A 27,263-nucleotide genomic window follows, 5' to 3' on the forward strand; every position below is an offset into this window, starting at 1 on the left:
TATGAAAATGAGTAAATGACAATTTCCATTTTTGGGTGAAATATCCCTTTAACATATCCCTGAAAAAAAGAGGGTAAAGGGAGGTCCCTTTTTAAGCTGTGATTAACTTTACACAATAAAATGTATACACATTCACAGATTTTACATTATGAAACATTACAGGAGGGTCAGAGACGGTTTAATCTGATTAACATACTGTAAATATATACACACCCTCTCTCTCTCACACACATTCATAAACAGTGCACATCATTTCAGACCATCAACTGTAGGGTAATCTGTATTATAGACAAACACACAAGCAACATTTCACTGATATAGTATATTTCGAAAATTGCAACGTTATTCCCAGAATCCCTTACTTTCCAATTGTAACTGTTAGTTTAGAGTTTTGCGATATCTAAGACACTACTTACGTTTGTTCTCAGTGCTCACTCATCATAATGCCTGTAAATTAACAATATGTTTTGTAGTCTAACCACATCTGAGTGTAATCTCTCACTGAGGACCAAAATAAACAGCCTTGGATTTTGAGGGTTGAAGTGACACTACATTTACAGTGACACCATTGTAAACTTGCCATGAAGTCAAATAAGAATTAGTTTAATGGCAGACTCCAGATAAGTTCACTACCATATGACCTCTTTCCATCAGATTGAGATTTAGTCACAGTGATTAGTCTTTTTGACACAGATGAAAAGAAAAATCCCTTTCCCTGAAGTAAGAGAACAAACCCAGTCACACACTAAAGTACACAGATGTGAATGTTGTCTTGATTGTAAAATTTTGTCTCGGACCACTGGAAAGTTAACCAGAGAAGTTTTCTTTCTGGTGGGGACTGGTAGATTGAGAGGCCTTGTTCTCCTTTCATTAAACCCTCAGTGGATAAGGTTTTTGTTCTGAAATGGGAGTTGAACTAGTCCCAAACTAAGCTTGAATGTGAACAGACGATGTTATAAAAGTGGCACAACGGTGATTCATTTCCTGGCACATTATTTTACACTAGCCAATCAGAGCACAGCAGGATACTTCAGTGACCAATAGGAATTAGAGTCCACAATAGGGCTTGGTAGTGGTTATCAGTTATTGCTGTGTCGTTGCCGTGTCGATTGTTCCTGATGCTCTGAGAGCCATTGGCGGCATATGTCATGCATGACAGAGTCACCTGAGCTCTCAGCGGCCCGCATCACATCCTGTACAAATGGAGCAGCCTTCACAAGCTCAAGCTTCACAGCCTGTAGATACGCTGCCCGCAGCTTTCTGCACTGAAGATATGCCTTTATCTACAGAGAGAAAGAGAAAGTGTGTGAATGAAGAAGTAAGGAAGTGTGTGAGGAAAAAAAAAAAAAAAAAACTGAGAAAGAGAGAAACCGCACCTTGTTTTCTGGACTCTTAGACTCCAGAATCAGGGCCTCTAGTTCTTTAGCCTAAACAAAAGAAAAGCAAACATTTCCATTCATTTATTATATAATATAATATAAATATACATATCTAATTATATCAAATATATTTATTATACAAACGCAGCAATAGAAATCCAGAAAGAGATCATTAGGTTGGGAACTCACATCGGCTGGACTCTTATCAGCCACTGAGACACAGCTGAGCACAATAGCGTCACAGTCATGTTTAGAGGCCGTCCCAGACTCCCCTACACACTTCAGGAGCTGCCGCACAGACGAGTACTGACGCTGCCGGACAAGGCGCTGTCCAACGCGTATGTACACCGCTAGTGCCTCCAGCTGGAAGTCCTACATCACATAAAAGAAAACGAGAATCAGAGTCAAATGTGTATGAGACAAAGACTCAATCTGTAATGGTTGTGTCGTAACTGTTTTACCTGTATTACTCGATATGCAATGCCAAAACCTTCCTCAATGTTCTTGCCTCCCAGCATCACCTGTGCAAAGTGCAGCCAGAGGTGTTACAGTGTTTGTGAGATATGTTTATATCTGTTTCATTTAGATTTCATCTTTAGTCTCTGTTAGATTTATGTCACAATGCACTGTCAACCGGTTTTGACTTTATATATACACACTACCATTTAAAAGTTCGGGCTCAGTAAGATTTTTTATTTAAATACAGTTCATGCATTAAACTGATCAAAAGTGGCAGTAAAGCCATTTATATTCTAATGTTACAAAAAAAAATTCACGATTTCCACAAAAATACTAAGCAACTTTTTTCAACATTGATAATTATAAGAAATGTTTCTTGAGCACCAGAAGACTGGAGTAATGGTTGCTGAAAATTTTGCCATCACAGGAATAAATTACATTTGAATATATTTTCAAATAGAAAACAGTTATTTTAAATTGTAATAATATTTCACAATATTACGGTTTTTACTGGATTTTCAATCCAATAAACACAGTCTTAGTGAGCATAAGAGACCCCTTAAATCAAATAAGTCCCCTTAAATCAACCCCAAACCTTTGAATGGTAGTGTAAATATTTGGCACAGACCGAATCTTGTTGCATGCATGTGAACAGCAAAAACATTATAATTTTTGGCATCTGATTTGGGCCACTTTCAAATGTGGTTTTAAATCCCATATATTACTTTATTTATCAGTATACTGAAAAAAAACCCTCAAATCTCCATTAGGCCATGCAGTGTAAAGTGTACAGCACTTCAAGCATAATGTGCAGTTTGAATGTTAAGAAATAAGATCTTCATGGGTCCCACTTTTCATGCATATAACACTGCTTCTATTTCAGCATTCTGTAAGGTTGATGTTGTTAACCATATCTATACAGTATCTCTTTTCGGTCCCAATATGCATTATTCATACACTCTTAGTCTCGTGTAATTCAAAACAATCGGCTCACGCAATCAGCTCAAACTTAAATGTGTAAAATCCATTAAGGGAAATACTTACAGTTAGACACTTACAAATATAATATACACACATAACACAGACCAGAAAAGAGCAAAAATGTATAGGTTTATTGATCCATTTTGATAGTTTACTTAATTATTTTTCACTTACTTTTATTTAAATAGATATGCAACATTTCCATTCTCCCCTCACCTTCATATATTCTATGCTATAAATGCAAGACTTCAAGAACTGTCTTAAATGCAACCTACAAAATTTACCATTTATCATTGCTCTGCAAATTTTCACAGGCGAAATCCGGTCATTTCAATAGAAACCCACGCAATTCTGCGTAAACGATTTCCTCACACAGATTTCACAATGAGTTCCAGTTGGACATGCACATTTGGCATGCCGTTGAGCAGAAAGACTTCTGTGTTAGCTGTGCTTCATACGTCGCTAAACTATTGACAATGGACCTTTTTGTCCTCTAAATATGGCCGAAATTTCACTGATGTAACCTCACCTTTAGAAACAGATATGAAAGGGGATGCAGCAAATGGACTAGACTGTGTCTATACAGAAGAGCATGTTTTCCTAGCTCACCTTGCAGGCCACGTCCACCTTCATGGGGCTGTTTCCAAACAGAGTGGGTGGGGCACTGTTCCTTGTGAGGGCAGGACCTACAGCTGTCTTGGATGGTGAGCTTTCACAGCAGTGTAAGAAGCGTGTCACTTCCAACTGCAGCTCAATTGTGTGTATGTGTCTGCAACATTTATGTTCCATTACCACACAAAAATAGCCCGAAGGCAAAATACTGAGGAACTTAATGCAAACTCTTACCGGTACTGATTAAATAATATTTAAATTCAGTGTATGTTATAATACATAATGCAAATAGTAGCAAATTATATTAAGTTAGTGTGCAATTTGCATCTATGTTTCATTTCTCTTAAACTGTTTAATACCTGGAGACATCAGTGGAGCTCATTTTCTTCCTGAAAGAGGAGCTGTGTGATTTCCTGCGGCTCTGTTGTTCCTGCAGGTAAGTTCTCAGGTGCTCTTTGGCTCGAATCAGCCAGCGCTGCTGTTCTCCCAGCTGCAGGTATGACTGAGCACCATGAGAAAAGAAGCGGATACAGGTCATAGCGGCACGAACGTGATCCTACAAAAAGAGAGGAGAAAATTATAGGAGCATGCTATAAAGCAAGAGAGAAAGTGTATGTGTGTGAATGTGTGTTTTTAAGTACCATCATGAACTGTTGGAGTTGGTACAGAGAGTGGTAGTGTCCCCTGCGCTGTAGTAACTGACAGGCTGAAAGAAGGTAACGGCCCCAGGTCTCCAGCATGGAGTCCAGAGTTTCTAAAAGACCCTGCAAAGCCCCCAACCGCCCACGTTCGAGACAGGGCTGAAAGATGCCCTCCAGAAACACATCCTCTGAACACTCCTAGAAACAGACATACAGAGACAAAAAGAGAGAGAGAAACTTTATAAATATATCTTATGCTATATGCAATAAAACATACCTCAAAAATAAAATTGTGTATAAGATTTATGTAAAATTATTATGTATAATTAAGATTACATATACATGACCGTTCAGCAATATTGTGAAATGTTATTACAATTTCAAAGAACTGTTTTCTATTTTAATATATTTTAAAATGCAATTTATTCCAGTGATAGCAAAAAAAAATAAATCTGAAAATTCAGTAGCCATTACTCCAGTTTATACTAATATGCTGATTTATTATCAATATTGAAAATGTGCTTCCTAATATCTTTGTGGAAACAGTGATAGATTTATTTTTTCAGTATTTATTAACAGCATTCATTTGAAATAGGAATTTATAAAATGTCTTTACTATCATTTTTGATTAGATTAATGCATCCTTGCTGAAAAAGTAGTTTTCTTTCTTTCTTTCGACCGGTAGTGTGCTTCTAATAATAAATCTGTGAGGTATAAAGTGCTCTGTAACTTTGCAAAACCTTTTTGTGTAAGTGGGTGAGTGCGTCTCTCAGGCAGTCGTGACGCAAGTAAAAGCTGATGAGGCTTAGGTGTGTGCCATAAGTGAGCAGGTAAAACAGACACTCCTGAAAATAACCGCACTGCTGAACTCTGCTCTCTGCTCCATCTAGAGGAGCAGAATCAGAGAGAGCCTCTTCCAGCTCACGCAAAGAGGCCAGGATGTCCTCATCTACAGTCTATATATAAAAAAAATAAAAACAAACACATAGACAGTGAGTTTAGAAACACCCTTGTCAAGTCAAGGATCCCATAAAATCAAGTCTGTCTTCTGGGTCTGGGTGCAGCATTACCGTGCTCAGAGTGGGTTTGACTGTGGACTCCAGGTGCTGAACGATCTCCTGCAGAAGTCTCACTCCATGGTTTAGCTGGTTCCGATCTACTGGTGCTTTCAGACAGCGGGCAAATTTCTCCCTAGCCCTACTCAGATTTCCAGCCTTCAAAGACGCCATACCCCACGCCTGCCAAACGCCGTTCGGGTCTAGTCCACTCTTAGTCGACACCTGAGCATTATGAACAAAAACTGATTGCAAAAAACAGCTGAACCCAAAATCTAGACAGGTCACTAGATTTAGAAACCACATTCACTTTTATTTTATGGAAAAAAACAGCATGAATATTCTGCCCAACATCTCCTTTTGTGTTCAACAGAAGCAAGAAAATCATGAATGTGAGTAAATCATGACATTCACGTTATTTTTGACTGAACTATTACTTAAAATCTTGAGCAAATACTCTCACCTCCACAGCCAGCTGGTAGTATTCAGACTCTAGCAGCTGGTTGCGCAGAAGTGTCACTGCAGTCATTTCCTGAATATCGTCCAGAGATGGAATATATTTGTAGTTTGCACTGACTAGGATCTTCAACACATCCACCTTACTGATGTAGCTGTGGATGGAGAGAGAAGAATGAATTAAAGGCAAAATACAAAGATACACTATTTTTAAAAAGTTTGGGGTCAGAAAGATAAAGAAAAAAAAAAAATAGTACTTTTATTCAGTAAGGACGTATTAAACTGATCAAAAGTGACAGTAAACATTCATAATGTTAGAAATGTTTTCCTTTTTAAATTAACATTTTCTATTCATTAAAGTATTTTGAAAAAAAGTATAATTGCTTCCACAAAAATATTTAGCAAGCAGCACAACTGAAGAAATCTTGAGTGCCAAATCAGCAAATTAAAATGATTTCTAAAGGATCATGTGACACTGAAGACTGGAGTAATGATGCCGAAAATTCAGCTTTACCATCACAGAAATAAAATACATTTTAAAAGATATTAAAACAGAGTACAGTTTTTTTTTTATTGTTATAATATTTCTCAATAATTTGGAAGAACCAAAATATGTTTGTGGAAGAACAATATTTTTGACCAAATTAATGCAGTGTGGGTGAGCAGAAAAGACATTTGAGCAAAACTCTTTATCAGTTTTATATTTTAAAAGATATTAAAACAGAGTACAGTTTTTTTTTTTATTGTTATAATATTTCTCAATAATTTGGAAGAACCAAAATATGTTTGTGGAAGAACAATATTTTTGACCAAATTAATGCAGTGTGGGTGAGCAGAAAAGACATTTGAGCAAAACTCTTTATCAGTTTTATTCTGGTCTCACTCTCAGAGTTTATGCTTTTGAAATTAAAATACAACAAAAGATATTACATTCAGATTACACAAGTAAAGGTGTGTGTTTCTCACCTGTCACAGAGTGCCGGCTCATTGGTGCATCCTGCATTTACGAACATGAGTTTGGCACTGAACAGCAGCTGACGCATCACATCTGTCAACAGACGTGCATCCACCTCAGGATTGGTCAGTTTGCGGGAGAGTGAGCGGCAGTGGCCAATCAGCTGTTGACCGCAGGATGCGTGATCACTGTGGAGCGTCAGTATAGCGACACACAGTGATGCGCTGGGTGCCTTTAACACACAGAGAGAATTTTTAAGAAATATAAATGAGACCATATAAAAGAGATCTCATTTAAACCAATCACTGTCAAAACAAGCAATCCTTCGGCTCCATTGTGAGTAGAGAATCACACCTGTTCATAGTAGAACTCGCTCTTCAGCTGCTGGTTCTCTGCTGGGTTTGGACTCAAGCGGTACTGCTTTCGTGGAACCTCAGGCAGACTGAGAACCCCATTTAGGACTCCATCAACAGATGCAGGGCTGCCAACTACTGAGAAAAGTTTAGTTTAGAATCTTGTAATCATCATCCGAGTAAAGGCACCAAGATTTTGCCATACAACCAAAACAAAGAGATTTGTAAACCTCATAAGATGAGAACGAAATATAGCTTGTGTGTGTGACATGAACCAAACAGAGGCAAGTTTACCTTCTCCCTGTTCGAACTCCTCATCTGAGCTGCAATAAACATAACATAAGAGATCAAGGTACATAAAAAAACCTAGATTAAGGTGAGAAGTATCACATTTTCAGCTGTGTTACAACTAGGAATTAAGTATATAAAATCTAGATCCTGTTCTGACTTCTCAATGGTTCTGGTTCCTTAACAGTTCTTTAATACTTTTTACTAAAACAAATACACTACTGTTCAAAAGTTCGGGGCCAATAAGATTTTTAGTGTTTTTAAAAGTCTCTTATGTTCACCCAGACTGCATTAATTTGATCATAAATACAGTAAAAACAGTAATATTGGGAAATATTATTACATTTTATAGTTTAATATATTTTATAGTTTAATATATTTTAAAATGTCATTTATTCTTGTCATGGCAAAGCTGAATTTTCAGCAGTCATTACGTCTTCAGTCACACGATCCTTCATAAATTATTCTAATATGCTGATTTGCTGCTCAGAAAACAGTTCTTATTATTGCCATTTTTTTTTTTACTTTTTACAAATATTTAAAAAACAATTTTTAACATTTTTTGTGTAAAGTTTTTTTTCAGGATTCTTTCATGAGCAATTTATTGCATCCTTGCTGAATAAAATTATTAATTTCTTAAATCTTGCCGACCCTAAACTTTTTTTGTTTAAAAAAAAATGTAACTTCAATTCCATTTTCTCAAATAATTAGATAATTTAGATATTAAACATTAAAAAAACTATTGTTTAGACAGACATTACAATGGCTTTTTGTTTTTGTTTTTGAATTGTGGCATACATGCAATCCAAAAATTTGCCTTAATCAACTATTATATAAAAATATCAAATGAGCAAAAAATGTAGTAACATATTCCATTTGATCTACCCCTACAAAATTAGCTGCTGTTCAGTACCTTAAAATACAAGTTGTCAAACAGTTGGTACAGTAACTAAACTGATTTAAGTCTCACAACATAAATAAAATTTTAAGCTGTATGTGTTTGATTCACTAAAACAAATCAGCTCATAAGAGTAGTTCATCTGGGAATCTTAGTACTCTTGCACAATCAGTTATTAGTTACCAACCCTATTAACAACAACAAGTTATACAGCACAAAAACCCTATGACCACTTGTGCACTTATGAAGTGTGCTTTTAAAAGGTGTGTGTGCATGTGTCTTACTCTGTGTGGACGAAGTTGTAGCACTGGTCACAGACTCTGACAGGCTCTTCAGAGCCCTCTACAACCATCTTCCTGCTAGAGCAGGAATGACACACCAGCCTGCCACAGCGTCTGCAGTGGTGCCGTCTGTTAAACTGGCACAAGAGAAGGTTTATGTTAAGACTCTCAAATTCTTACAGAGAGGCCTAATACAGAGCAGAACAGGAAATCACAGCAGGAGCACATCCTATCACATAAGCTTATTCACAGTCCATCTCACTCATACACTCTGCCTCTCTTACCATGGTGAATTTCTCCCTCTGGCAGACCATACAGATGTGCTGTTTGTGGTCTGGGATCCAGTCCTTGCGATCAGGGGTTTTCTCTGGAGGGGTGAAAGGTGTGGCCAGCTGCCGGATCTTCTTCGCACTAGGGCGTCTCTCACTGGAAGGTGTGTGCATGGGTGTGCTGCCTAAGGAAAGTGTGTGCAAACATGACTTATAAACTAAACTATGAGGTTCCTCATAGAATAATCATAACAATAAGCATCTCCATAGTACTGAGTCTGTAAAATAGCAAGACTGCATTGGAGTAAATGTTCTTATAAGTGTGCCTTCTGTTAACGGCCCCTTAAACTGGTATACACTACACAACTTTTGCTGACGCTATTTGATGGAAGTCAGAATCTGTCTGCAGATTTTGGACAAATTTCACAGAAAATTTGAGTACTGTATGATGCGCACAGTTTCTGATTTTGTTTAGCTACAGACTATGATTCCACCTAATCAGAGAATATCAAACATGTTTGATATTTTGAGCTGATTTTAGAACATGCAATGTTTTATTATGTCTCCTAGCAATGATGTAGATGTTTCTGCGTGAGTTTGATGTGTTGCGGCTGGAATACACTACACAACTCTTAAAATCGCACTTTTTGAGATAACACGGCATTATACACTTGCTGACTTTGTAAATGGTTACAGAAAAACTGGGCATCATACACTAATTGACTGAGGATCACACACTAACAGACTTTCATGTCATTTTAAACACAAATTCATGCAAAAACATGTTCTTCGCTGTAAGAGACGCATGACAAACGAAAATAATGTGTTCTAAAATAGGCAAAAAAAAATCAAACATGTTTGATATTTTCTGACTGAAAAGAATAATAGTCTGAAGCTAAAAAGTCTATTAGTGTGTGATCCTCAGTCGTCTAGTGTATGATTATGATGGCCGTTTTTTCTCTAAAAGTTGGCAAGTCTATGACGCCTACTGTTTATAATTTGTTCCAATTTTTGAAAGTCATGTAGTGTTTTCCATTATATTAGCAGTAATTAAAAACTGGCGGGTTTTTTTACCTTCCGGGTGCTAGTGCATGCTAAATAGGATGTGCGTAAGAAAGAAGAGGTTTGGTCAGAGAAAGAGGTGTGGCTTATACCTGCAGATGGAGGAGGGGTGTGGCTTGGAGAAGAGAGGCAACTTTCCTGGGCTGGACACTGCAGAAATGCATCCTGCAGACTAATGACAGAGTCTGAGACAGAGAGAGATAGGAGACAAATAGATTAGTGGGAAAAAAAGAATTGCAATATAATGGTCTCACACCTAATAACATTGAAAGGAATGTTTGTTTTCAACTAGCAATTGAGCAAAAGGATTGATCCACTGCTCCAACTCACCAGAACGTGACCACTCTCTTGGTGCATAAGGAAAATCAAGAGCCTTCTGGGCATACTCTGCCAGTAGTGAGTCAATGTGTTGGTTGGTGATGCCGGCGTCCTGAGCCGGCAGAAGGCTCCGTAGAGTGCTGATGGCAATAGTGACCCAGTCTACCTTCAGATTCATCAGCAGCTGCTCCAGCATGAGAAGCGGATCAGACAGCAGGGAAAAATAGTCCTGACGAGATGCTTCCGGCAGAGTCAGTAGAACCTGCGACAGGCACACACACCACGCTATTCTGTCACAAGAAATTCTTTGAAAGAATTCAGTGTTGCAGCTGAATCAGTGTGTTATTTGGTTAGATCAAACACTGTTACCTTGGAGCCAAGGTGAAGGGCATTGATGTGGCGCCTTCGCGCTGGGGTCATCTGACTCTGGAAGTGTAGGGTGAGGTAGTCTGACAGGAAGTGGCAGGCAGCCAATCCAGGTCTTTGATCCAAGGCTCGCTCACTGACCTCCAAACCCACGGAATCAGAGAGAGCCTCCAAGAGCTGCATACAGAGAGACATGGAGTCAAGTCATTTTATATAGTGCTCTTCACAGTCCCTTTTTGTTTAGAATAAGATTTACAAAGTTAGTGTATATCCTTTCATATGCATAATATGGAAGGCCCAATTTGGGTTCAGGTCGTTGACAGCATAAAACTAGATACAGACACAGTCAAATGTTTCTATACAATGTAAGGCAACAGAAATAATAAAAACACACATACACACCTGGAAAGCATCTTCTTTGTGATTCTGTTCTAGGAGGTATAGCAGGTGTTCGGTCTGCAGCTTCATTCGAGACTGATCAGAGACTGAATACAGCTGCACCCACTGGGTACACAACTCAAACTCCTGAAAACACACAAATGTATCCTTCATAATATAGACCTTTATCACTCAAATGGAAAAAATGCTTTAAAAAATACAGAACACTTTGTAAACATTCACTCTGATGATGTCTAATTTCTTGTTTCATACTCTAGAAAACATTTTGGTCTGCTGTGAACAGCTGCAGATATAGAGTAGTGTCGCCAAATCAAGGCCGTATAACAGGTTTCAGAAATCTGTTACCTCTCTCTATTTCACAAAGAATGGCTTTAATGTTACCTGAATTCCCTCTCATGATGTCTAATCTCCAGAAAATGCTTACTTTAGAAAGAACTTTGCTCTAATATGAACAGACACAAATTTACAGCAGGGTCACAGAATCTGACAAGGTAGCTTTAGAGGTTATGCTCATGCTATAGAAAGCATTTTGGTTGGATGTAAACAGCTGCAGAAACACAGAAGTGTGAAAAGGCTAATGGTCTGCATATTACTGGCACAGTCAAGTCAAAACTACAAAATAATTCAGAACCACAATAATACAGCATCAATACATCCATTTAATTTATTCAGTCATCATCGTAGGAGATGCCCATGTTTTTACTACAGTTTACAGTAGGTTTACACAAAACTCACTTGCACTAATAATCCAGTGATTTTGTTTTTCAAATGTTTCTATAGACTCACCCTGGCCTCCAGCATTAGACTGAATACAGATTCAGGATTCTTTGTAGACTCCTCCCTCAACTCCTGCCACATCTCCCATGACAATGCTGGCTGCAAACTCAGCATCTATGAATATGGACGTTACATTTTAAATCTGCACAAACTGGCACTGACTGCAATCCAAAGACAAAAAACAGTAATTTTTTCCTGTTAATACTTACTGGCATGTTTATGAACATTAAAGTGTCTTAAAGATATTATTTAAATTATGGGAACACGGTAATACACGGTTAAAAATACAAGCACATTGCAAAACAGAGAATTTATTTCGCCACAAGAGTTCAGTCTAATACTGATACAGTAAATAAATAGAGCATTGCTGTGTCAGACTGACCCGCTGGTACATGTCCAGCTCGTGTTTCCTCTGCTGAAGCTGCTCTCGGAGTGGATCCTGGGTGTTCTGGTCACTGAGACAGAATTGCAGCAGCTCTAAACACTGTTGTAAAGGCCAGCGGTCCAAACCCTGCAGAACCACACGTCCACGCAGCTCCCAGTCCCTTACACGAAACAACTGCTCCGCACTGCTGCATTCTTTACAAAGAGACATACACAAGACATCTGTTAAACTTCCTTAATTATGGTCTTGTCAAGGACTGTCTGAACTCTTTAATTATGATTATTTATGGGAAAACTCCCCCTAGAAATTTATTTATTTTGCACCCTCAACCATTTTTTCAATGCACATGTTGTCAAAAACTTTAACTGAATAAACTAAATCAACTGATTTAGATTAATTCTCTATCTGAACAATTCTTACCTACAAAATTAAATTAACATCAAATACAAAAGATGTTGTAAATAACGCATATGATAACAATATAACCCCAGTTTTAAATTGGCCAGTGCCTATGTGAAATTATACATCTCTTTCCTGTGTACCATAACAGTTTACCATAAAAGGCTTAATCACTGTTTCAAGTTTGAGAAGTTTCCATTTTTCCCCCAGTCAAAAACACTTCATATTAGCTACACATTAAACGTTGGCATGAAAGGGAAAGTCATTCTATCTATTTTCTAAATGCATATTACAGATCTTACTGTGAACAATTCATCTGTTTGTTATTGTCGTTGTTGTTTTTTTGGACCTCGTAATATTTAATAAAATTTCATAACTGGATCCTCCAATGAAAACGTCAGACTTCAAATTGTCAAACTATGCATGACTTATCCAATCATTTAGTCTGCTTAATTCTTGCCCCTCGAAGTGCCACACCCATATTTTTTTCATCCAAAGAACAATTGATGCAAAGTCAAGTTTCCGTCCTATATTTTTCCTTTTTCAATAACCCATTTCACTTGGATGTATGTCACAGAACATTGAAGAAGGAAAAGAAGAAAAGCTCTGTTGCCACTCCCATTTCATTGTAACTTTACAAGACAGTGAATAAATTGTTACAGGTCACTAAAATGTCTGCAGAGGCACAAAACCCAGAACAGAACAGAATAGAACAGAGTAAGTTCTTGAAATTTTTCAAATTTTGCCTTGAGATTTTACATATCCAAGATTTTTTTTTATTTTTTTACTTTTGATGGCAAAAGAGGTAACACTGCAGACACTGTGTCACCCAGGTAAATCTTACCTTGCAGTGCAGTGCATGCCAGTAGTTTGTCCCGGAGTGCCCCCTCCTGACTGCAGGGTTGTGCATATAGCTCTAGGAGGTCTAAGGCTCTGTTCAGATCACCCATGTTTAGGGCTTGCTGAAAAGCCTCAGCAGCCATTGCTTGTTCAACATTGCCCTGCAAGCCAGAAAACAACATTCCCACCACAGGCTTCCCACAGAGAGCCGCCCCAAAACCCTCATCTGCTTCCAATGAGACCCCTAGAACTGGCTCAGCCATGGTCCGTAGGTACATTCTCAGGATAGGGAAGTTTTTAAGCAGGGCTTCCCCTTCCTTTGAGATCTGGTCTCCATCCAAAACCACCTCTTTACGGCCAGATCCGCGAAAATAGCCTGACCATCCAGAGGAGGTTACCCGGGTCACGCCACCCCGACTGGCACTGAGGCAAGCCAGGGCGGCGACGAGGGGTGAACGGGACTTCAGGAAAGACAGCGCAGATGGAGTGAGGAGAAAACAAGAAGGAGGGCATGAAGACGGTGAGGGCGGAGAGGTGGAGAGGTTTGTGGATGTAGCAGACATATCCTCCACAGAGACCTCAGACTCAGAACTGGGGTCAGAGGTTGTGGCAGGGTCAGAGAGGTCAAGGGCAGGGGCGCACTCCTGAGCGTACTGCTGGAGAATTGAGGCAATGCTGGCTGGGCAGAATGCCCCACTGCTGAGCCCTGCAACCCTTGGCTGCCCCTGAGAAAAGGTCAAAGCCCTAGAATCCCAGAGAGGTAGAGTTTCACAGCAGCGCTGAACTACAACCTGTTGCACACTCAAACGCAGCCGCTCCTGCTGCAGGAGAGACAGAACCCTGCAAATAGAGACAAATATGACTGATTATAAATATTTGTACATTTGTAAAATGCAGCACTTTAAGAAAGAAACTTATTTACCTATCTGGTGACACCTGTCTGTCAAACAGCAGAAGAGACAGAAGCTGGGTAGGCGACTGGAGCAACAGTAAAAGAGGATTTCCAAGTTTCACTTCCGTGGACTGATCTAAGATCAGATCACAAATGTCATTCTCAGAGATCTTGATACTTTATAGACATGTCTTTTCAATAATTCTGTTTACTGGAATCTTTAGTCTTACCCTCTGACCATAGACTGCGCACTAGTACTGAAGCCAACACATTGACATAATCAAGGAAGTTGCGTATGTAATCTGGCCTGCCAGGGGTGCTGTCAGGCTCAAACGGGCAGAGCTGGTCCAGATACTGTAGAAGTTGTTTCATAGCAGTCCGTACCGGGTGGGAATCGAGTTCAGACTGCTTAAGACCAGCCTGTTCAGCCAGTGCCGTCAGAAGAGAGCCCCCCACCAGACCATCTACTGCAGGGGAACAAAAGTAGCCAAAATTAATAACATAAATTATCTTTTAAAGGGGTCAGGCCACAGAAAATGGAAAGGCTTCAGAATGAGAGTTGTGTTTGATGTAATATGACGTTATTGCATCAAGAATTAAAAAAAGCCCCTCTCCAGTCCATCCAGACCATGTACTGAATATAAGCTGCAAAAACATCTAATTTCTCAATTAATTATAATTATGATTCCTGCATTTTATCTGTTTTGACTATACATTTTTTTATTTCATAATTTCAGTTTTTTGTAATGATTTGGACTTTTTATGTTGTGATGATGACTGTTTATCTCATAATTTCGACTTCGTCAATTTCAACTTTTATGTCATAATTCCTACATTTTAATCACAATTTCATCTTTTTGTCTTTTTTTTTTTGTGGAAATAATTGGTAAAAAAAAATAAAAAAACTTTTTATCTCATAATTTCAACATTTTATGTCATAATTGTTTTGGAAATGGGCTTCCATTAAAATCAGCCAATGAGAATCAACAAAAAATTATAATATTTATATATATATGGTTTAGTAGTAAAAAACTAATTTGTAAGTGGATTTAAAATGTATGACCCCTGACCCCTTTAAAAGTCTGTACTGTAGACTACAGACCACAGAAAAAAACAATGAGGTAATTTACTTATTACCAACATTTTAGACAACAATAAATTCTGTAAGGTGCTTAACTACAACACAGTGAACACAAATTTTAACAATTCTAAAAAAAAAAAACTAAAAAAAACTAAAATAAAATTAACATAATAATGTTTTCAAAGTGCCATAAAGTTTCAGTGTGTGCTGAAATGAGCACACAGATAATGCCAAGCTCACTTTGCTAATACCTGAGGTGTTGGCGGCAGAGGTCAGGGTTTGAAGCGTGACCTCTAGGCGCTGATTCAGGTTTAGCCGGGAGGCGATACTCTCCTCTGTTAATGTTGAATTACAAGACAGCAGCACTTCCTGGGCACTACAGCCAAAGGGGCTGTAGACAGCATTCTCCTCTCCATTACAGTCTAGAGTAAAAAGATGTTAAAATAAAGAGGTTATGTAAAACTAACTATATAAGTGTGCGTGCAAGTGTGCGGAAATCTTCAAACTTGTTTTACTTGTTCCTTTGATGGTGGAGGTTCTATTAAGGACCTTGCTGATTTGTTGCAGTACTGAAGGGAAGCCTCTAATACCGTTGGCATGAGGAACCTTTGAATCTACTCGTACACCTGCGGTAGGCAAAATAAGTCAGAGCTCAGCAATAAAGATGGCCCAAATAAAGTTGCTTGATGCAAACTCACCTCTGGTCTCCAGAAAACTGTTGAGTCTTCTTTCGGCAGTCTCGAGCAGCTGCCTTGAAGTTTTCCACAGTTGGCACTGACAGCAGGAGAGGTCAAAGGCCGCCATAGCTGCAGGGCTCAACTCTTCCAGCAGGGGTCGCACAAGGTCTAGGGAGTCTACAGAGCACTGAGAGAGCCAGTAATTGTCCTCTAGACAGGGTATCAGCCGGCTCAAGGTACTGAGAAGACGTTCAGCTACATCAGAGATAGAATAAAAGGCCATGCCTGAGGAAAGAAAGACAACAAGTAGGTCTGTAGATATCACGAATTCACAAAAACGTGACCCACTTTATTCTTTTAGGGATTAGCCTTAGATAATTTTACCACCACCCTGCATCATATTTGCAAAATGAAATCCAATATTTGTCTCTTACTAATTTTAGTGAAGTGAAGTGACATGTGGCCAAGTATGGTGTCCCATACTTGGAATTTGTGCTCTGCATTTAACCCTCTATTCTAAGTGCACACACACAGTAGCGAACACACACACACACTGTGAACACACACCCGGAGCAGTGGGCAGCCATATTGCTGCGGCGCCAGGGGAGCAGTTTGGGGTTCGGTGCCTTGCTCAAGGGTCTCACCTCCGTCGTGGGATTGAATGTGCCTGACCTGAGACTCAAACCCACAACCTTCGGGTTACAAGTCCGACTCTCCAACCATTAGGCCACGACTGCCCTGATTCAGTGATTTAGGGTGCTGATTCAGTGCCTGTTTTGCTCTAGCCCATCACACTTTCTTACAAAATATGATGTGCATTTCATAGCATTTTTGCCACAAAGACGATTCCGTTGTTTCGCTGAACCAGGCCAGAACTATTTGTTCAATTCTCAGTTGGATTTTAAATGTATGTCAGAAGACATAATTGTATGCTAAATCCAGGGTTATTATAGTTAACAAAAACTGAAAACAAAAAAGATTTCATTACTTGAAATAAAATAAACATTAGCTGAAATAATTCTTATTTTGAATTAGGGTTTGCAAATCAACAGAATTTTTTTTTCAAGCTGCTGGTCTGTGTACTTCATGTTATGTAAAAGTAATCCAAGTCTATGGCATGTCCTCTTTAAATGTGTTTGTGCAATACCTGCAGCTGCTGCACTCCCAATGCTTTGGAGTGTTAATCTGCTGCTGCTGCCCATTCTGGTCCTGCCTGCTGGAGCAACACCCACTGTGGCCAGACCCTCAGAAGACGAGGATGACGAAGAAAGTGACTGGCTCTCTATCTTCTGCTCCACTTGAGCCAGCTCGGTCAGGACATCCCGGTACTGATCCATAAAGACTAGTTCACCTGCACACTCAGAGTTCTCCAAGCCATACATCGCAATCACCTAATAAACACACACAACACAAACACATGCCATTAAAGAAGCCCAAATGCATGGATCTGAACCAACAATGACTAATGAGGTCCAACACAGAATAAATCAGTGCAAAAAATGCTAAAAATGTCTCTCAGATTCCTTTTAGCTAATATGCTGTCTGTACGGTCTGTAATAATTGACGGGGCAGCACTGTCAATATACAGTAACTTCATCATCATTGGAATGACATAATTTCTCTGTTGTATTCAGTTAGAAAACGACATCATATCTAACCTGCTGGGCTTCTATGTAGTTGCCTCTGCGTATGCAGGCGATGAGGAGAGACTCAGGTGGGGAGAGCATTGCAGGAACCAGCCAGCTGTGCAGTCCACCACATGGACACACGTCACTCCCACGGCACACAGCCCCAACACACGCCCCGCCATCTGCAAGACAGCAAGCAATTATCAATGTTAGCATTTAGCCAGGATGTGGGAAGGAAGTTTTAGTAGGAGTGTGGTTTTGTGTGAACTGACCTGAGGTGTTGGTGCTGACCTCCCCGTTCTGTCGTTCGGATGAGGCGTGACGTTCAGAGCTATGCCGATGGTTTCTTCTCTTTTTACGAACACCTGAACAGCTGTTGTCGCTGCCCTGGCGTTTCAGAGGAAGTGCCGGACTGGGGAGAGGAGATGGGAGGTACAAGCCATCTATAAACACAAACACACACACACACAAACGTTAATACACACATTTGCTGTTTAAAAGTTTGGGGTCATTAAGATTTTATGTTTTTGATGCTCAGCAAGTCTGTGTTTATTTGATCAGAAATACTGTAAATTATTGTTGTTATTATTACAATTTAAAATAACTGTTTTCTATCTTTTCGATTAATTTTCAGCAGCTATTATTCTAGTCTTCAGTGTCACATGATCCTTCAAGAAATCATTTTAATATGCTGATTGGGTGCTCAAGAAACATTTCTTATTATTTTTAATAATTTTAATGTCGAAAACAGTTGTGCTGCTTAATATTTTTGTAGAAACGTCATACATTTTTTAGGATTCTTTGATTAACAGAAAGTTCAAAAGAACTGAATTTATTTGTAATGTTTTATAACATTCTAAATATCTTTACTGTCATTTTTGATCAATTTAAATGTATCCTAGCTTAATAAAAAAAAACCAGACCACAAATCTTTGAACTGTAGTATATGTATTAAACCCTTGCAACATGAATATCAAAATACCACATCACATTTCTCACCATTCCCATTGCCATGGTTACTAGTAACAATCTGCAATCTCCACTGGGCTTCTGCCGTGTATTTAGACAATCTTTGTAACCGGGCACTGAACGTTTCCGCTGTAACAGAACATCCCAGACTCTCTGCCAACTCCACATCGGCCGCAAGCGCCCTGCCGTCCTCCTGCCCGACCCCACACACGCCCTCCAAGCCCTCCCTCACCAGTCGCAGAATCCCCTCCATTACACTCAAGTCCACCAGAAACCCTCGACACCCTGAGGTCAGGTGGCCCAGCTCAGGGTTTATCTGATCAGACTCTCTACTTTGGATCTCTTCCTTCAATTCCTCCATTTTTCCACCTTCCTTTTCTGCTCTTAAGATGCACTCAGCTGTGCTCATACTTTTAATACTGTTCGGTTTTCTTTTCTCTGTGTTTGTGTCTGGTTGGGTTTCTGTGCCAGTGCTGATCTGATCTGATTGTGGGCTGAAGTCAGTGTCAGAAAGGAAGAGGAGGGAGAAAATGTTCTCCAAGAGCTCCAAACGGAATAATGCCGGAACAGCTTCCAGGTACAGCTGACATTCTGATAGGTAGTGCTGGAATAGATCAGAGCATCCTGGGAAGAGTAAAGAATGAAAGAAAAAACTATGTCATCACATTTACTTAAACTGTGCCATACATATTTACAGAAAAAAGTTCAGTTGGTACTTTGGTACCATGCTACAGTGACGTATACCACGGTTCTGAATAATTTCCAAATTTATTTAACAAATTTAGCAAATTATCAAAACCATTAAAAAAACAGAATGCCATGGTACCTTTTTGTTACTGTATTTAAAAAATTACAATTTAATTTTAAAAAAATTATAAAATACAAAAAAAAATTATACACAACCAGTAAAAAGTTTGGACACACCTATTCAATCTTTATATTTTCCACATTTTAGAATAATGAATTCATCAAAACTATGAAATAGGAATATTAAATAATGATAATTTTGTTCACTAAATGTGACAATTAAATGAAGATATCATGTTAAATTCACTCAAAAAGCTTTTAACTGGTTTATTATCAAGACTGGTTGATACAACGATGGGAAGGAACATTATTTTTGTTTTCCTAGTAGAAAAAAAACAGCAGCACTGTCACCTTCAGCTGGCTCCTCCCCCTGACCCGCCTCTGTCTGCTGCTGATGCAGTGGCTCACAATCCAGGCAGCCGGTGTGCGTGTGTGCATTCACACAGATGGCGTAGAGGGCATACTTCATGGCACAGAAGCCTCGAAACAGATTGATGTTCCGCTGGACAGAGCTGCTGGATGAGTCCTCTGATGAAGGATCTCCTACAAACGTAGAACAAAGATTTAAAGTTTCTGCATATCTGCATTCAAATCTGAATTCAAATGACCACCCTGTGTCTTATACCTGTTCTTTGCAGCAGTTCCAGAACTCTGTGCTCCTCGTATTTGGCGAGGGGTGTCAGGGAGTGCAGCACATACAGGGCAGAGTGATGGTCCAGCATGTGTAAGTGACTCAGCAAGGCATCATGGGATATCCCTCTGTACAAGTATGCATACCAGTAAATAAACAAATATACGCACTACCGTTCAAAAGTTAGGGAATAGTAAGGTTTTTTTTTTTAAACACTTTTATTCAGCAAGGATGCATTAAATTGATCAAAAGTGACAGTAGAGACATTTATAGTGTTACAAAATTAAAAATCAAATCCTGGAAAAATGTATAAATTTTCCAGAAAAAAAATAAACAGCACAATTATTTTTAATATTGATAAGAAAAGTTTCTTGAGCATGATTTCTGAAGGATCACACAACACGAAAACTGGAGTAATGGCTGCTGAAAAATTCAGCTTTGCCTTCACAGGAATAAATGATATTAAAACAGAAAAAAATTACATTTTAATAATATTTCATAATATTGCTTTTTACTGTATTTTTTATCAAACAAATAGCTATTAATCCATAAACGGAAATAATTTACATAATTTCCAACTTTTTGACATACATAAGTGTGGTTAAATCAACAATTTCACAAAAAAAAAAAGAAAGTGTACAAACAGTGTTTTAACTCACGGTTTGTTCTGATCGCACCATTCCAGCACACCAAGTTGAGAGGACAGAGTGCAAGCTAACTCACTCAACACTGAATCATTTATTTGGGGCTACAGAGACAGAGAGAGACACAGAGAGACAGAGAGAGAGAGAGAGAGATTCATTTACATTCATATTTACATACACTAATGTGGAATTATTCATATCACACATAAATAAAAAGACAGTCTACAAAAATCTGATCATCTCCTGCCCACATCTCCTGTGCTTTCAAATGGAGACACAATATCAATTGCTTTTCTTCTGAATGTCATCTACTATATCTAATAGACTCAACAAACTAATTTAAGGTGTATACCTCACGAGTGTTACATAAACAAACATGGCACATTTTTAGAAATGCTCAAGTCATGATCACACCTTAGCTGGAGGGGATTTTTGAAGTAAAATGATTTCATGTGGCCCTCAAAAATTAGGCTGTTCACACTGAACGTTAACTGTTCTGAGCATGTGCGGTCCCTATCAGACAACACAAAACTTTCTTGTAACATAAGGTTTATGATATAAAACAGGAATTTAAAGTCTATTATTTAAAAACACAAAAATGGCAATTTACAGACTGTCTGTCCATGGTGATTTTTTGACAATATTATGTTTACAAGGTACTGGGTTGCTACAATGAGTGCTTTTTTGATGTTTATTGTATCGCTGGTGACAGGCCAACATTTCTGTGCAACTATTTGAATTGCCACACCAATTAAGTTGTTTGCCACACTGATGTATTATTATTCTATCAACTCCTAAGCACCTAAACTGCAAAAAAAACAAATCTGTCATAGTAGGTCATTCTTGACCAGAATAAGCTGCAGAGAGGATGAGACTTTGTACTGACAGTCAAATGTCTGACTACTGACCTGTTGGTGATGTAGGACTCTAAGAAGGGTCTTAGCAGAATCCAGGCTTTGACAATGCATCCAGCCCAACAACAACAAGAGGCGGGACAAAGGCTGAAATTCAGCCTGCAATAGTGTTTCTAGTTTGCCAAACTCCTCCCTCTTTATGAGATCTAATCCAGTGAGCTGCAAACAACAAGGATGGATCACTGCAATTATAAAACTAGAGGAAACTTTGTGTTGCTTTCATCTATACACTTTTATAAATGTTGTTTTTAAATGAATAAATGAACTTGATTAACTTAAAAGTCTCATTAACTAACTTCAGTACTTAAGACGACTGACGACACTGAAAAAAACGACTGACAAATTAGACTTTACTTGTTCATTTATTTCTAGGCCTCCGTTCGCCTGATTGTGTGTACACCTACCAAGACCTGTTCCAGAAAGTGCTTTCCCGTGCTCAAACACTCAAAGTAAATGGCTTTCCACACCAAATGCTTGTCACCATGACAGCACAAGCCAAGCATGACCCTTTCCAGATCAGGCAAGTCAACTAGAAGGAAATAGAGTTTTTGACATGCATCAACACAATCAATGACATCTGGAAAAAAAAAAAAGAAGAAAAAAAAAGATCACATGCAAATGGTGTGACAACTGAACACGTTTTGGGAGGGGAACTATGACCACATGAGCAGAAGTATGAAAAGTCAAAGTAAAGGAGGTGGCACACACACCAGTAACAATCAACTTCACTTCCTTAAAACTAGGGATGTGCGGGTCTAGTCGACTAGTCGACTAAACGGTACAGCTCCTACTAGTCGACACTGAAAACAATAGTCGATTACACGATAGGCTATTGATTGATTTTCCATTGTCCTGCATTTCCCCATCTGATTTGAATAAATAAGCTATGCTTTGACCGACGTTGAGTGTATGCTCTTCTTTTATTTCTTTTTAACGACCACCTAATCTTACCATCTTTTGGGGGTTTCTTGCTTTTAGACTAGTCAACTAGTCGGATACAAAACTTTCGTTTAAACGACAGTCAAATTAGTCGTCGCGCACATCCCTAACTTACTTAAAACAATTTTATACCACTGTTTATGGTGGCTCAGATCTGCCTTTTAAGACTGCAAATTACAGTTGACCTACAGTTGATCTAGTTTTTGTTTCCAGATACAATACCTTTAAAACATTTATAATGTCACAAAAAAATTATTTCAAATAAATGCTGTTCTTCTGAATTTTCTATTCATCAAAGAATCCTGAAAAAAGCATCATGATTTCCCCAAAAATATTAAACAACACACTGATTATTAACAGAACAGATAATTATATTAGTAGTGTTTCATTGTCAGTATTTGGCTACAAGATTCATAGAAAAAAAAAAAACATATTTATGGAAACAAAATGTGATTCTGCACCTGGTTGTCTGTATGACCAAAGTAAACGTAACTGACTCACCCTGTGTGTGTGGAGCTTCTCTCAGCAGTTTCTCTCTGAGCAGCCTGAGTGCCGTGGAGCTGTACGCCGTCAACAGAGCCTGACCCTGCGGCCTCAGCAGACATCCCAGAATCCTCTCCTCCGTCATGGGCCCTTCTCTAGCTGACCACAAACCCTCCCACAGGGTCTCAAGCTGTGCATTTGACCTCTCCGGCCCCCACGGTGCTAAGGCCAGCGCTGAACACACCTCCTCCACCCATTTCTCATTCCTCTTGTCCACAGGCATGTTCACTCGCTCTGTGAGGTGCTGGATGAAGACATCCTGTAAGACGTGGTCTCTGGAATGGTCTGCGTGCTGAAGGAAGCTGATGAGAGAGTGGCAGAGCCGCGGCTGCTGGCGGGTTAAAAGAGAACGGAGGCAGGATAGAACAGCAGCACTCAGTGGAGGGGTGGAATCACCTGGAATCTTTCCCGTTACTTCCTCAGAGTACAGGAAGGCTTCATGCAGCTCCTATGGAAGATATAAAGCAAAGTAGATTTAAAAAGTAGGGTTCTGGAAGCTACATTAAGGCTAAAAAAGAAAAGGCGGCATTTTGAAGTTTAGCGAGTGTATAAATCTTTCAGGACATACACATCATGTCTATAGTGGCTGTCAAAGAGATGATATACATCTCGGTAAAAGTTATAATTGAGATTTCCAAGAATCATATAAGCAATTTTGCCTTAAGGTGCAGTTACATTTACCATTGTTCTGCGAGTTTTCAAGGGCAAAATAATTTCAATAGGATTCCATGCGATTTGGAATTTTGCATAAGGCAAAAGATTTCGCAACCGTTTTAAGTTGGCTGCACAAACTTGCCACACTGACCAACAGAAAACTGCTTGGTCAGTGTGGAAGTGACTTCTGTGTAAGCTGTGCTTCATACATCACTTACACTACAGACAATAGACAACGGACCTTTTTTTCTGCAAAATTTTGCTGAAAATTTGCTAATGTGATCGCACAGTATTTGTTCTGTTATTTCATTTGCAATTTGGTACATGTGAGATGAGTAGTTTATTAACTAAAAAATTAGACCTTTTCCAAAAATTTGGTGGTTGATCAAGGTCAAGGAGTTAGAGCTCTTAACTAAATAATTTTTACTGCCAATGGAGATAATAAATTGGAGAAAAAAACTTCTGGAAAAAAAGTGTCTATTGCAAAATTATTATTTTTAACATGTTAAGTGGATGCAATATTTGTCAGAATGGAAAAAAAAGAGTGCAAAATAATTTTTTTTTTTATTATACTACATGTCTTGCTCAACTGTGCACACGTGCACAAAAGCGACTGATAGAGTAGAACCTTATCAGAGTACAAAGCAAAGGAAATAATCGGAGGTTTGTTAACAAAAAGCCATAAAGTTGTTACAACAGTGTCAGCACTATCTTACTTTCTAATCTACATGCATTTGGAGTCAACATACAGTAGTTGGAAATTTGGAATTAGTCATACCTTAAGTACAGACTGTGGCACATCTCCAAGTTCCTCTAGAAGCAACATAAACTCCAGTTCTCTCTTCACAGACCCGCTCACCTGCAGAGAAGGTAACATGCAATATTTGTCAGAATGGAAAAAAAAGAGTGCAAAATATATATATATTTTTTATACTACATGTCTTGCTCAACTGTGCACACGTGCACAAAAGCGACTGATAGAGTAGAACCTTATCAGAGTACAAAGCAAAGGAAATAATCGGAGGTTTGTTAACAAAAAGCCATAAAGTTGTTACAACAGTGTCAGCACTATCTTACTTTCTAATCTACATGCATTTGGAGTCAACATACAGTAGTTGGAAATTTGGAATTAGTCATACCTTAAGTACAGACTGTGGCACATCTCCAAGTTCCTCTAGAAGCAACATAAACTCCAGTTCTCTCTTCACAGACCCGCTCACCTGCAGAGAAGGTAACCATAATCTGCATCAGGAAAAAGAGGCACTGATAACAGGGATGAATGCTACCTACTTAAAGCATCTATTAGAAATTATATCCAGTGGAAAACACACCTTTACTTCAGTCTGCTTTTCCAGAACTTGAAGCCAATACCAGGCCAGTCTGTGAGGGCTGCCCACTGTTTCCCACCTGGGTATAAATAAAAGAAAAACTGATGTGTTTCTTAAAATATCTTAACTTTAGCCTCTTGAACCCTCTCCATAATGAAATGTTAAGTACCTCTTATAAACATTTACCATGGTAACCATAATTTTCGCCCAAATGTACTATACTACTGTAACCACCGTCCAGAGAAAGAGAAAAGTTGATTTGTTAATTGTTCTCGACATTGGTTCATGTCGTTTATGACTTGAATTAGAATTCCTGTTGTTTCTTCCTGTCAGGGTCACTCACCTGAGCGGGTATGGGTGGGTAACGATGGCTTTAACGATGTCGTGCGGGCTATGGGGATCATCTCCCCGCGCGTCGCCCAGCTGACCCACGCAGGCTGCCGCGAGCTCCCACTCACCGCGCTTCAAACACCGCGTGAAGAAGCCGAAGAGCTCGCGTCTGGAGGTCTCTTCTTCACGGCCAAACGGATGCATGATAAATAGTCTGCTTTGATTTAGCAGTCTGTTGAGGTCAACAGAAAGATTACTGGCCTCAGATGTGTTATTGAATATTCCACATCTAAGAGAGGTAGGAGGGGATGGAAAATGAAAGAAAAAAATGATGAGCGGTTTTGTAGATGATGAGATCAAATCAAATTCAGAATATATGCACACATATTTGATTAATGATCAGAAAAGCATTTATTTTGAATAAAATAATAATGATAAGGTATAATAAAAAATGCAAAGCCAGCAAAAATGTACAGACTTCATGCGAGCAGAACCAGTTAATAGGGTTAAAAACTATTCTAAAGCATAAAATGTTACAGAATTGATGTCAGCAATTCTCGGATTTAGGCTGTTAACGACTGTCATAAAGTGTTTACATTGCGATTAGTGTGATTTACACTTTGTTTATACAACAGCTCTTAAAAGTGAAACATCAAAACAACAAATAATGCCCACCTAAAATAGCATGGAGGAGTGCAAACTGATTACACTATCAAAATTCTGTACATCGTTTTACGCTAATGTACAAGAATATATAATTAATTAAATTAGCACTTACGATTTGGGTTTGCCTTTGCCAAATGCGCTTGCCATCAGCTGTGTGTAGCCATGAGAGAGCCGAGTCATGTGACTCAGTCAGCTGATCCAGGAGCTGTCAGTTCAAGGGTCAAAACAATAGACATGAAATAGGGGGTAGAAATGGCAATTGCTATGAAACTGTTTATCGCAGTGGGCTGGGCTTCTAATTAAATAACAATTCTCCTTTTTGGTGACAATTAAATTCCTAGTCATTATTCAGGTGCAAATAGCTTTTCTTGCGATTGCTGATGTAGTCAAGTGACACTTGATACTTTTCTCAGCGCTGGAAGGATAAGCCAATCACAGTCGTTGGTTATTAGGAATTTTAAAGAGTGTTTTTACTGAAATTTCCAATTAAATTTAGATGCTAATTCTTAAACTATTACATTTTATTATTTTCAAATGTAATCAATAAGATAAAAAACGGCTGAGATTTGAAAGACTCAAAGGTAGATTTCACATTTCTGCTCGATAAGCGACCCCTGGCGAAAGACAATTAGGATATCTTTTGTGTAAAATTTGCCTCCCAGTGGTCCAAATAACCCATCTCTCCCTCATTATTTCTGCAGTTAATTTTTGTTGTTGTGACCTGAAATCTTATGGATTAATTGTGAAAATGTTTTTGATAGTTATGTCTTAACGCAGAAGAAAGGTGCGCATGTGAGAAACATTCTGAAAACGCTTTAAAAAAATTAATGTCTTAACAGTCAGGTCATGTGTCATGTGTTTGTTTAAATATTACATCGTGATGACCGCTGTCTTATTATTATTATTTTTTTTTATTAGATTTGACATTACATTTAAATGATCTGTAGTTGTTGCTACATGTCTAATTCAAATATTTTCTTGTTTTTGTTTCTGTTGCTGCACTCTAATGCCACAATTGTCCTATTTGGCAAGATAAATTATTTAAATTTTAACTGAGAAACTGTACTGAGAGTCAGAATGAAACATGCTGACATGCTGGTCTTATGTGTACAAACAACCTCGAGAATGACTAGGGAAACCTGATCAGTAATTTGGAGTTCATAAGCCTTGGAAACTCTCTCTGGGTGGTAAAAACATATTGCAGAAACAAAGTGTCGGACTGGTTAGATGGGAATGTGAAACAATACACCTGTTGGGACCTGGGAGCTTATGTCTCTTGAGTGTGTTGTCCATGTTTGTGATTCCACCATTATGTGAACTTATTCCCAAGTGAATTAGTGTTTATCTTCGTATTATTTAATGTATAGGTTAAGAATAACCATAGTAA

At 38.6% G+C, this 27,263-nt stretch overlaps 1 protein-coding gene across 2 annotated transcripts; it reads right to left on the reverse strand.

The window, feature by feature from the left end:
* Positions 1–27: 27 nt before the first annotated feature.
* On the reverse strand, positions 28–26,039 carry LOC107724201 (zinc finger FYVE domain-containing protein 26-like). 2 transcript variants are annotated; one of them, XM_016533044.1, is made up of 41 exons: positions 25,989–26,039; positions 25,224–25,499; positions 24,884–24,959; positions 24,692–24,772; positions 22,857–23,346; positions 21,821–21,945; positions 21,411–21,575; positions 20,518–20,606; positions 19,853–19,986; positions 19,579–19,770; positions 18,451–19,044; positions 17,724–17,894; positions 17,482–17,633; positions 16,971–17,214; positions 15,845–16,108; positions 15,662–15,772; positions 15,398–15,568; positions 14,296–14,532; positions 14,096–14,201; positions 13,178–14,013; positions 11,932–12,128; positions 11,559–11,663; positions 10,776–10,898; positions 10,377–10,550; positions 10,020–10,269; positions 9,782–9,874; positions 8,643–8,812; positions 8,362–8,495; positions 7,186–7,214; positions 6,893–7,026; positions 6,550–6,770; positions 5,591–5,738; positions 5,143–5,352; positions 4,813–5,028; positions 4,073–4,270; positions 3,791–3,987; positions 3,429–3,588; positions 1,841–1,900; positions 1,569–1,751; positions 1,377–1,427; positions 28–1,283 (listed from the first exon to the last, which is right to left on the reverse strand). In XM_016533044.1, the coding sequence occupies exons 1-41, from the start codon at positions 26,021–26,023 to the stop codon at positions 1,080–1,082; spliced, it is 7,806 nt and encodes a 2,601-aa protein (XP_016388530.1). In that variant the 5' UTR covers positions 26,024–26,039; the 3' UTR covers positions 28–1,079. The 2 variants fall into 2 exon arrangements, with proteins under 2 accessions (XP_016388530.1, XP_016388523.1); XM_016533037.1 differs by having other exon boundaries at positions 6,893–7,029.
* Positions 26,040–27,263: the final 1,224 nt, after the last annotated feature.

This window comes from Sinocyclocheilus rhinocerous, unplaced genomic scaffold (assembly GCF_001515625.1).
Source record: "Sinocyclocheilus rhinocerous isolate Xijiao unplaced genomic scaffold, SAMN03320098_v1.1 scaffold1515, whole genome shotgun sequence".
In the NCBI taxonomy this organism is placed as follows: Eukaryota; Metazoa; Chordata; class Actinopteri; order Cypriniformes; family Cyprinidae; genus Sinocyclocheilus; species Sinocyclocheilus rhinocerous.

Coding starts and splice junctions, on each gene's coding strand:
- LOC107724201 (XM_016533037.1), bottom strand. CDS start 26,023: ATGGCAAGCGCATTTGGCAAAGGCAAACCCAAATC. Junction 19,771..19,852: donor GGAACTGCTGCAAAGAACAG/GTATAAGACACA, acceptor CTACGTTTGTAG/GAGATCCTTCATCAGAGGAC. Junction 1,752..1,840: donor TTGCATATCGAGTAATACAG/GTAAAACAGTTA, acceptor TATGTGATGTAG/GACTTCCAGCTGGAGGCACT.